Genomic DNA, 12,027 nt, shown 5'->3' with positions numbered 1-12,027 from the left:
ACAGGCTTGGTTAGTGTTTAGTCAATACTATACTGGCTGATGTCTTGCTGTGTTTTAATGACATCATTATAAATGTTCTTCATGTTATACTTCTATTGAAATTTCTTAGTTTATCTACTCAAACGCTTGTACATCGTTTTTCAAACATGGGGAAATTGGAAAGAATGAATGGAAAGAGAGTCAATATTTTATTAACAGAGAGTTTGCGTTTTGTGCTTGGTAAAGTACATACTGCCTCGGTCCCTTAAAGCTCCAGGTGGCTCATTCATGCCATGCTTTGCAGAGCAGTAGTGTTCACTTTAACGTGAAATAGTCGATCCCAGTTTTTGCAGAGCCTGGAGTTATTCAAATTCCCTATGGAAGGATTATAAAAGCTTCTTAGGACTCAGTATTTTCTAGGAAAAAATGGTGAAACCAAAGTTACTTAAATATAAAACTATCTGGAAGAAATTAAATTTTCTCTCTATATTTACATATATAAATATATGTAGGAATCTGAACTAGTTCATCTATAATTCTCAGACATTTGACCACAGAGCAGTATCACACGGAGCTGAATCCAAATTAATGGATACCATACTTCCTTTAGGCAATAGTTTGAGAAGCAGTCCCCATTCCTGGAGGCACTGCAATACCAGGTTGTTCACAGCACAGATGGAGCAGGAAAGTGCTACCTGGAGTAGTGGAGAAGAACTACTTGTTGAGAGGGAGACGCAGAAGTTCACGGACATGGTTGGTGTGACCCTAGGCTCATAAAAATCGAAGCCTCAACAGGGGAGCTCTTTCTTGTCCTATCAACTGCAGTTAAAGAAATGAAAGGTGAAGGTGGAGGGAATAAAGCTTCCTGAAACACTGAGCTAAATGGGTGCTCACTGCAGGGAAGAGCAGTTGTATCTGGCTCACAGCTTCCTTGAGCAAGCTGAACAGATGGGCTGCTGAGTGGTCCTGGGTATTGGGGATGCACTTTTTTAGTTTTGCCGGGTGCCTCCGTGCAGGTACAGTGCACAAGGGGCTGTTCTGACTTGCTGAAGTCTTTGTGCTCTGTTTTTTCCTTGGCCCACCATGTCTTCTGAAAGCAATGCTCATATGTGGTGTTGCAAGGTTTGAAGCATATCATCAGCTGCAGAACGGAGGCACTGGGGACAATTCCTGGCTGTGGGGGTGTTGCCCAGAGTGGGTTCTGCAGGCAGCAAACCTGGCAAACCATCAGCACGGTGGGGCAAAAGTCCTTACCTGCTTCTCTTGGGGCACTATTAGAGTAAGAATGTGCCAGTGTTAGAGATGGATTTTGCCATACGTGATTTTCAGTTGCTTCCATAGCTATGAGTGCAATAAACTTGACTTCAACATGAGAAAATATTGAAAAATGTGTTTGGAAATACTGAAGGAAAAAAAAAAAAAGGAAGCAACAAGTCAGTTTGAGAATTCTCTTTAATGGCCTTGAGCACCAACATTGCCATGCACAGGACTGATTGTTTACTCAGCTGCAGCGCACAGAACAGTTGTAATCAGTGACCTCTAGCAAGGTGTAAGGAGCTGGGGAACTCCATATGTCACAGTTCCACGGCCACAGAAAGTTGACCTGCGAAGGAAAACAGTGTCATTCAAGATCTGTTTTATTTATACGCGTGCGCGCACACACACACAAAGGAAAAGATGTCAACCCTCACCTTGAGGGTTGTTAGTTAGCTCCATAACCATGCTTAAACCTTCCTAAAAGCCCATTGGCATTCACATATTAGTAGTAACAAGGCAAATTTCCTTCTTATGAGGAAAAGTTGTAAAATTTGGGTTTTGAAAGATGGATATAATTCACCTCTAGATTCACAAAAATGGAGTTCCAGGTAAAAAGTCAAAAAGCCATCTTGTAAGTACCCTTTACTGACACCGGCTGTTTAACTGGATTGTCCCAGCCAAAGCTCTGCAGCGTTTTTTTTTTTTTTTGAGGTAATAGTAAAAGGGGTTTCATTCTTGTCTAAATAATCCATACCAATGCCAAACAATAAGAAATACTAGAAAAAACTCTAACATATATTTTCTCTGTTGTGAAACGTATCAGTTAGTTCTTGACCTAAACCCAGCAGATAAGCAGAACAGCAAACAGTGGTCCTTCACAAACAGCTTATCCATCTGTCTTTATGCCCCTCTCCAGGCTTCTCTGTAGAGATTAAAGATTTCATTTCCTTCAGCTGCTCTACACAGACCATCTCTACTAAATCTCTTACTCTTGCTGTTAATCTGGACTTCACTCTGTGTGCATGGTACCTGAAGTATGCACTCCAAGCTTGAGAATGACCCTACTTCTGGTTACATTCTCAGCCCAGCCAATTAAATTAAAATAATTACTCCCTGATCATCTATCTATACAGCACTCCTGGTAATGCACCTGGGGATGAGACTTGCTTTATCTCAACAGCACTGTGGTGCTGGTTTGTAATTGTTTTGCTGGGGCAGAGTATTCTCCGCAAATTATTCACTACTGGATTCTTTTCCAGACGGTTATTCACCATTTTGTATTCAAACATTTCCTTTTCTGTCCAAAGAGTAGTATCTTGTCATTACTGAAATTCATGCTGTTGATTGCACATTGTGTGTCTGGTTTACCAAGACTATTTTTTAGTCCTGTCTCCCAGAGTCTTGCACTCCTTTCCCATTCCTTCTGACCTGTTGAAAGGACCTACTTACCGACGACCATCTTCTCCGTGAATTATATTGACTGTTTCTGCTCCCAGTCTTGCCCAGAGCAGAGTGAATAAGGTTTTATTCCAGAGAAATTCAACTTTTGCAGTATTTTTGGGGTTAATTTCAACATCAAGGTATTTTGTATAAACCTGGTCTTCAGAGAGGGCTCCACTAGAAACAGAATGAAGACAGTGAAGAGAAATGTAATAGTTTAGAGGCTACTGGACTAAGTTTTGTTCTTCACAAGATCAGGCTTTTCCCTTTGTTGCTGTACTTTGCAACAGCATAGGGTGCTGGAATGGGACTCTGTAGGCATGCGCTGAACAGGGAGAGGACAAAAACAATACCAAAAACTTTTAGTGGGCATGTGGCAGGAGACAACCAGGAGATGATCAGGGTGAGGTGGGGATGGCTGCTGGCGTTTGTGTGCCTCCAGCACCAAGCACTGGGTTTTGCAGGTAGGGAGGGCTCTGGGTGAGGTTTTCAGAGAGGATTTTTCTGTGATTTTATAGACGAGCTGGAAACTTCTGGCTCATACACACAGGGGCATGGGAGAGCATGTGGAGGTGCTTGTTTCAGAGCAAGTACAGAAGACAGTGGGAGCTATGATTTGGATAGCCAACAGGGATGATAAACTGTGAATGAAACTCACTGTCCAGACTGTATAAATGTGATATTTATATCATAGTGATGGATTTTAATGTATCGATGGAGGAAGTACACACATCCACTTTGCAACCTGAGGTTGGGCACAGGATTGCCTTGCAGGAGAGTGTACAGCAAGCCACTGGCAGCGCAGGGAGCCTTATCAGCACCCAGGTGACTGCATTAATGCATGTGATGCAATGCTGGCATGGGAGAGGTCACGCTAATGTGCGTATGAAACAGGTGAGCGCAGTCAGAATTACGTGAATACAAGAGGTGCAATCTTTTTTTTCCTTTAATGAGCAATTCAGAGAAACAGCAATTCCGTCAAGCTGCATTCCTAATTTGCTGTAAAGTCACAGAAATCACGAAAAGGACGTGACTTTTACTTCTTGGCACAACCATCCTTTTACTCTCATGGGTCTTACCTACATGATAGCTTTTTTCCACAGCTAATGTTAACTAGACTGTCTGCAACAAAGAATAAGGGTTTACACTGCTCAAATATCTGGAAACTGTGTAGATTAAGGTTAGCAGTATTAAATGCGATAGGGCAATACTAATTTATCTTACCTGGCAATTTCATATTCTTTTGTGTTCCCCTCTGTGTCATGGAAAATTAGGTTTATGTCCCCCCTCATTTTCTTTACACCAGACAGTTTGATAAACACTTTTTGTCTCCAACCTGCGTAAGAACAGCAGAATAAAACTGGATTGTCATTGACAGGAGAGAATTAAAAGCGCTAGCATCCTGGAAAATTTTTTTTTCCTGACCAGAATTCATTCATGCTGGCTAATGAAGGATTCATTGAGCTTGAAAGATGATGATGATGCAGCACTTTTTTTTGTCAGAGGTCTTAGCAGGTGTTTATAGAAGTAACAGAAGAGCATGGCTGTAAATCGTGTCAAGGCAATCACTTTTCAGATGTGAACAACTGTAACAAACCTTCTCCACTTACTAGCGAAAGGTGGATCTGCTGCTGTATTTAAAAAATATTTTTGGTTTACTCTCTTAAATTTATCTGGAAATCTGTCAGCGTAGTGCCCCATCATCGGACACCCCTCTTGGGGACATGGGAAACATTCTCCCTAGGAAAGATATGAGCATCGGTTAATGAGGTGTGTGGTTTTCATCCTGGCTTGGACAAAATTAAGGCTCAATTAAGGCTTCTGTTCTAACCTTGCAAAGCTGGGGCACTGCTGTATGCTGTTATATCTTACCACCAAAACCTGATAATGGGCTCTGTACTCATACACACAAGCACACGTGGAATAAGCAGATATGATACCTGTGTACATGATGGTCTGAAACTCCCTATTTTGGGGAGTCTATTCTTCAGCTAGAGTCTAGGACAAAATGTGAGTCTAATTTACCCTACCAGTGGAAGGGAACCTGCTTGTATCCATGTTGCAACACTATATGGGGGGCAAAAGAATCATATGTGCTTTAAGTTTCTTTTGTAAGTGTATTTATTCAGGTGCTCTAATCAGTGCCCAGTGTAAATTAGAACATTTAAGGCTTTTGGAAGCTCCAAATCTCTCTTTTTCCATCCAGGACTTAGTGGGGTTAATATGCAAAGAGCCTATATGCTCTTTGCATAAAGGTTTAGGGTGAGAATTGCATGGGGTTTATTTTTTTATTTTTCTCTTTATTTTGGTGGTTTCATCTGTGCATTCATTTTTCTAAAGCAAAATAGTTGATGGAGCCTCTGTGTGCTGTGCCTCCTCCTACTAACTTGCACTGCCCAAGTTGATTTTTGAGCTCAGGTCTGCTGCTGGCTAGGTGATGTGAGAGCAGAACCACAAGCGCTCTATGCACATGGTGTGATCTAACCTGAGTGCAGAGGCCTTGATTATTTTCTTTAGATTTCATCTGTTCTTGGGCCAATATACTTACTGCCTCATACGATTTGTATGATTCACAGGGATATCCAATGAATCCGGTGGGATAGAGGATGCTTTCAAAATAATACTCATGGCTGCGTGAGTGATGGCATCCCCCAAAAATCGTAGCATCTGTTGGGACAAAGTTTGCGAGCATCCATGAAATAACCTCCTGCTATCCTGTACAAGACTTGTACTTGCCTTACCTTAAGACAAGGAATACAACAGCAGCATGGATTAGTAATATATACACACACGCAAACATATACATAGCTGTCTGTATATACGATGTCACAGCAAGTGACATTAAGTATAGTTTTAGAAGGCTTAGTAGAACAAAGAGAATTCCCCAGCCTTCTGCCAACCACTCAAATCTGAAGAAGTCTCAGGTGGAGACGTGAGGTGCCCACAGTCCCTGACAATGCTGTGTGCTTCTGTCTATTGTGTGCCTTCAGGGTGCTGGATGCTCCTTGCAGCACCTGTGAGGGACCAAGAGCAGTGCTGTTGTGCTGCAGGTTTAGCAATGGCGCTGGCCACCCTCAGCCTAGAAAGTGTCCTGTTGGAAATGTCACTGTTGTGGGGCTGGGCTTGCCTCTCTGTGTTCTGCAGGTTCAATTCAAATTGCAGAAGCAAAACCGAGGTCTATTTGATACCTCTGACTACTACGTTTCCTGCAGTGTTCCCTGAGTAGCACTGTTCTGATCTAGCCTTTATTTCTCATTTTACTTTCCTTCTTATAAGTAAATAAGCTAATAATAATAATAATAATAATAATAATAAAAATCTTGTACTGTTTTCTTCCAAAAGAATAGCTACTTTCACAGCTCACATTTCAGAATTGAATGAAAATTAAATACTGAGCATGTTGGGAATGTATGCTTACCTGCAATAAGAGCTTCAAAATCATTTTGTTTCATCTCTGGAATTAAATCACTGCATCCAGGCATTACAGTTCCTCCATTTGGGTAAAAGTCAAGGTGACCAGTAGTGTTGTACATTCCAAGCCCTAGGATTCGTACATGACTGTGTCACAGTCTCAAGGTACATCTGCAGCATGCCCATCTCTACAGCTACTTGCTTGCACATGAATGCTTACCTATGGCAGGAAAGTGGGCAGCATTACTGTGAATAACATCAACAAAGTTTGCATCTGAAGGATCCAGCCTCACCTCTGGAGGAGTGCCTTCAAAATAGGGACCAGCAGGGTCCAAACCTTTAACAAAAAAATAAAGAAATTTGGGTTCAGGAGAGGGAAAAGTTACACATTAATGTCTTTTACCAACTTACAACATCAGACACTTAATATTGCACAAGTCACGTTGAATAATGACCAGACTGAACCAAATGCACAATGTGAACCGTTCTACAGACTCATTCTAATATAAGCAAAATATTTTCCAATAGGATATATAATAACATTGTATTACTGTGAAGGAGGCATTTTATTATCAGTGGTTTTGTTACTGGATTGTTGAGCATCATGAATATGAAAACAGGCTTTTGGATGTGTTGTTTTGTCTTCGTATAGTGCTGGATTCAACCCAGTGGATGACTGTGATGTTGCAAACATACTAACAAAGAGCTCTTCTGCTAAATAGTTTTAAACCTAACTAGAGAAAAAAGATTTAATAATTACCCTTTTTTCTGAGAAGCCTAAAGTTTGTTTACTCATACGTGGTGTTTGCAGCACTGCCAATGGTTTAATTTCAGTCTACAGACCAGAGTGCTGCAAGTTTCTTTCCGCTAGAAGCGTCCCTGCTAGATCTGCCCCTCGGTGAGCAGCCTACCTGTGATCCGCCGGATGCCTCGAAGCCTCCTTCCCGCCTCTCCCGCTGTATGTGCGCCCAGGCTGTGGCCAATTAGATGGATTTCACAAGGGGAGTACCTGAAGAGATTCTGATCGTTGTGGTGGTGGAGAGACAAGAACACAGGCTTTCAGTAGTGAGCCAAAAGGGTGCCTTACGCTGAGGGCCTTTGGGAGCCTGTAGGCTGACTTCTTGCTTAGCCAACAGTGTGTGAGCTGCTTGAGTTAATTATTGTTTAAATTAACCTAAGACTTGAAAGAAAAATGCCCAATCTAGAATTTTAAATGCCTCGCGATGATGGATTCACCATCATAGCCTCAGCATATGGTTACCATGTTCAGTTACCCTTGGTGACAAAATATGAACATTCTTTCTCATTCAGATTAAGCCCTAGTTTAAAGTTCCAATGATATGATCTTGTTTTTTATTTATTGACTCTGTTATGGAGCCGCCTTCCATCATGCGACTGTTCTCCACGGGTCTGCTTAGCAAATGTGGTCATGTCACTCAGTAGTACCTTCACTGACAAGCTTAGGGGTTTGGCATCCATTCTGCTCTTTGTCAAGAGTCGCCTGTACAAGACCTGCACTTCTCAGGTGTTATACATGCTTTGAAGACAGCAGTAGAAATTAACGAGCATGTAGTCTGCCTGCAGGGGACACATTTCAACCATGCATGTCCTGGGTTTGTAATGTCCAAAGCCAACAAGGATTGTTTGCTAACTGCTTGAGGTTTTTACACTGTTTTCTTTTGTAATGTATATTACCCCCCCCCCCCCCCCCCAAAAAAAAAAAGGCAGGTCTTTACTATCGGTCTGTCTGTGCTTATCAGGTGACAGATACCTTCAAATACTTTTTACTGTAATTCTTCTGTTTACCGTGCAGCTTAACTTTGCTTAAAGCCAAACTCCCCAAATCTGTAAATTGTGGAAAAGAAAAATTAAGGATCACTTTTTGCAGTTTTGTAATGGAAAAAAGAGAGGTCCAGACTGCAAATGGTGCGGTAATAGAGATCTTAAATGAAAAGAGGCAGACAGAGATCACTTAAGAAACTGAACCATCTTTAAATGACCTGGGAGTTGTATGCAAAGAAGAAAGACACAAAAACAATAGTGTGAGGCTAGATATGAAGCCTTCCTAGGTAGAAACAGCAAACTGTGCCTCAGCTGGTTCTAGAGAAATGGTTTTTGGAACTCAAGTATTCATAAAGTTGGTATGTGGCCTTGTGGTCCCTGGAATATCTCTACAACACGAGGATTGCCTAGTTTCCAGCATCAAGTCTGCAGCCAAATAGGGGCTGATTTCAGCAGCCCTAAGTACTTGCAAGTCCATTTGAAGTCAGTGGGACACGGTGGTACTCTTAAACTTTGCAGCTGAGCAGTCCTGTGCTATATGAGTAAAAGTGAACGCTTGCCTTAGGAACATGAAGTTCACAACTAGAAGGCAACAGGACAATTTATTGTGCCCGTAGACAGCAAATATCAAGAAAACCTCTGGTGCTTTTAGCACCACGTCACTTTAGTGCTGCTGAGGTGCCGATGTACTTGTGCTAGAAGTAAATTATTCAGGTAAAGACTCTTGTAAGCGCTGAACGTGCTTTGCCTCATTGCCACTGAACGCCTTCTTACCCGTAACATCATACGGAAATGTTGCCACCTACTGGTCTTTAATTAATTGGCACCTCTTTTCAACTACATTAGCTTAATTGGAGTCTTTTGTGGCTGTGAGAAGTCCTTACAGAGCTGATAATTAGTATAATTAGCTGTATCTCAACTGCATGCATTGTGCAGCTCTTTCTGAAGCACTAGCTGACCGTACTAGACGAGGTTCAAAATCAAAGCAGAAGTATCATAACCCCACCTCATCTACTTAAGAACTGTAGGTTGTGGAGCTGTATCTTTTACCTGTAAAGTTTTTATGAAATAAGCAACCTCGGCTCCAACCACGCGGATGTTGTTCACTGCGCTGACGTAGGTGCCTTTTGCACCTTCTTGCCAATCAACAGCAATGCAGTTCATGTTTTCTGCCTCCAGTAACAGCTGATGTGGGAACACACAAAGCCAAGCATTTAAGGAAACAAAACAGCAGACAGGAATTCAACTTAAATCAAAATAAACAATAAATGGTAATATAATCATGCAATTTCTCATTCATTACTGAATCGAACTCTTCACTGTAGCCTGTTCCACCCTGAAAAATAAATCTTCTTACAAAACAGAATACAGCAAACTATTCATCAAAGTCTCAAGTTTGAAAGACTGTAATCAAAAATATTATACTATAAGCCATTTGAATACATATTTGATGTGATTTGGAAAAGCCACACAACTGCACAGTAGCTGCTATGTATGCTATGTGACTTTCTTTGAGATTCATCTGTAGCTTAAGTAAATAGTATAGGAAGTGGACTTATTTACCAAGTGTCTTTAAAACTGGGAAAGTCATGTCAGCCTGGAAAGGTTCAGAGCAGACTAGAAAGTTCCTGTTTCAGCAAAGATACCTAATGTATCTGTCACCTCTGTACTGGCCACAGCCTTGCAAAGATCAGTGATTTTTTCACTAGACAAATCACGTATTAAAGTCTGCAGCCGTAGCTTTCTGTGATTAAGGCTTATGTAAGGTTTGAGAAGGATCAAGGAGTAGAAACAAAAATTAATGCATTATAAACAGCTGAAGGTGAATGGCAAAGAAAGCAGAAACTTGAGTCCTTTCCTTTAGGTACATCATGAAAATGGCTTCTAGTGAGGCAGATAGAATTGCTGTTTCTTTTCCACTGGAAAATTTGGAAATGTAATATTCTAGATTAAAAGTTTTCACAGATTTACAAACAAAAATAATGCTGCAGAACTGTGACTTAGTGACTGTGACAGTGGCGGTCTTTTTCTGTCTTTCTGAAAGAAGCAGAAACCACAGAAGATTTTTGCTTCCTTGTCAGAGCCAAGGCTGACACCACCACTATACACTCCACTGGCCAGAGGGCAGCAGCTCTGTTTTGTGGTAGCTTCCACATTTCATTTTTGAAGTCTTTTTTTTTCCTTTGCACTCATTAATCAAACAGAAAGCTTTGTTTTTCCTTTTTCTTTCTTTCTTTCTGCCTTTTTTTTCTTTCTTTCTTTACAAGTTGAATAGTTCTGAAACAGAAGAGTGTTTGTAGATTGAAACTTGAACTATTCAGGAAAGCCTGCAGCTGGAGGATGGTTCAATAGTTTCTGATGGGAGAAACAGTGAGTTGGCCTAATCTGATATTCTGACACCAGTGCAGAGGCTGGGGACATCTGTGTTCAGTTTGTTGCTTTGATCTGATTTGTAGGGTTTTGGGGATGAAAATTCTCTAGAGAAGCACAATGTCAGAGATGACCAAGAAGCCTTGACTATGCAGCACGTTCCAGAATGGGACCATTTTGGCTTTGGTTGGTAACTTCTTGGTTGGTATCTGCAACTATTTAATGCATTACAAAATAGGAGGTGAACCTTGGTGTCTAAGTAATAATGAGAGAATGTAGTTACAACTGCTGAAGGAAAACAGGATATTGTCTCATACCAAGCACATTTCTACCACCCAGCCTTTTTTTCCCGTGCTGCCAAATCCATGAATGATGAAGGAGGTTTTCCTGCGTGAGGAGAAATGCGAGTTTTGGATTGTTGAGGAGTTTATCGCTGAGATCACCTGTGTGTAAACAAGCAAACAAAAAAACAAGTTGTTTTATCTTCTCACACTTTTAAATGTTTTAAAAGCGTAACCTAAGTCATCACATTTGTAGGACTCGCATAACTCCTTATAATGGGCAGAGTCCCAGGCACTTCTCTATCCCATCTTTCCCAGTCCCACCACTGTCTCCAAAGTTGTGCCAATGTGGTTTCTGCTGCTCCTGTCTATTTTCCTTGATGCAGCAGGAGCCCCCCATATAAGGTCCATGGTGCCTGAGATGGATGAGTTCCTCCAGAGAGCTCCATGCCTCCTGATTCAGCTTGTCCTTCTACTGACCTGACCTTTGGCCTCTGTGTGCTGCTTTGCATCTAAGAAACAGCATGTCTTTCTGGGCAGGTGATGTTTCATGTCTGTTTTTGTCACCAGCTACTCCAGAAAGGCTGAAAGAATTTAATGCAAGAACTGTATGCAGTAGTGGTGAAGCTGATCTTTGCCCACCACACATTGCCACAAGCTGCTTAACTATATATATCTTTTACTCTGAGTGTGATCTCTGACCACCTGTATTGTTTTCAAGCAAATATAGCACCTGTGATGTGAGCTCAGGGAGCTTGGGTGTGGAAGGGCTGTGCACTAGATCAGGGAGATGTTTAGGTGCAGTGCCTGGGAATTAACACAAGGTGTATTTTGACTTATTTTATCAACAACCAAAATGCCTGAGTAACCAATGCTGACTGCGTGCTGTGAGCTCACATGTCCCTGCTCTGCAGATCGTAAAAGTTTATTACAGGTGTAACTTCTCATCCTTAAAGAGCCTGAGCTGGACTTGTAGCATGGCAAACAGGACTGCTGTAAGCTGCGATGCTTGTGGTGCATCGTATTTCATGGCAGTGGATAAATGTTCCTGTATGGAACAGGGGGCACTAGGTCTGGGAGCCTGCAAGGTATTTTGCAGCTTCACGTGCATTTGCTGAATTGATGTGGTCCCAGCCCCACATCTTGCAGATCCTTCTCCTTGCTTGGCTCGGAATTTCAGGACACAAACAACTTGGGTAGTTCTGTCTTAATTTCAGCATGGAGAGAGACAGGTAAGAGTGCACAGTCACTCAGACTTCAAGGAGGAGTGTGGTTTGAAAACCGTATGAAAATGGCCTGCTTCAGACTTCTGATTTTAGAAGTCACTGGTGCAGCTTCCCCATAAACCAGCAGTACTTGTTCCCCTATCCGAGCATTCAGAAAGCTGCTTATTTGAACAGTTTTCCAGCTTTCCTGAGAGACCTAAACACATGCAAAGGGGAGTCTGCTATAGCCCAGTTCTTGTGCAGGAAAATACCAGGAAACCTGTTCCACCTGACAGTTCCTT

The 12,027-nt window shown here is 41.7% G+C and overlaps 1 protein-coding gene across 1 annotated transcript in view; it reads right to left on the bottom strand.

The window, feature by feature from the left end:
* Positions 1-1,413: 1,413 nt before the first annotated feature.
* Positions 1,414-12,027, bottom strand: part of LOC310902324 (uncharacterized protein) — a 40,511-nt gene continuing 29,897 nt past the window's right edge. The window contains exons 16-25 of the mRNA XM_083843679.1: positions 10,557-10,682; positions 8,920-9,054; positions 6,999-7,107; positions 6,308-6,424; positions 6,095-6,217; positions 5,225-5,343; positions 4,287-4,416; positions 3,901-4,012; positions 2,686-2,853; positions 1,414-1,582 (exon numbers count right to left, since the gene is read on the bottom strand). Coding sequence (XP_083699805.1) covers positions 1,519-1,582; positions 2,686-2,853; positions 3,901-4,012; positions 4,287-4,416; positions 5,225-5,343; positions 6,095-6,217; positions 6,308-6,424; positions 6,999-7,107; positions 8,920-9,054; positions 10,557-10,682 — 1,203 coding nt within the window. The 3' untranslated portion in view covers positions 1,414-1,518. The remainder of the gene's footprint in view (positions 1,583-2,685; positions 2,854-3,900; positions 4,013-4,286; positions 4,417-5,224; positions 5,344-6,094; positions 6,218-6,307; positions 6,425-6,998; positions 7,108-8,919; positions 9,055-10,556; positions 10,683-12,027) is intronic.

This window comes from Anser anser (assembly GCF_964211835.1).
Source record: "Anser anser genome assembly, chromosome: 7".
NCBI lineage: Eukaryota > Metazoa > Chordata > Aves > Anseriformes > Anatidae > Anser > Anser anser.
The sequence above is the reverse complement of the archived record's forward strand: the minus strand, read 5'-3'. Positions and strand labels throughout refer to the sequence as shown.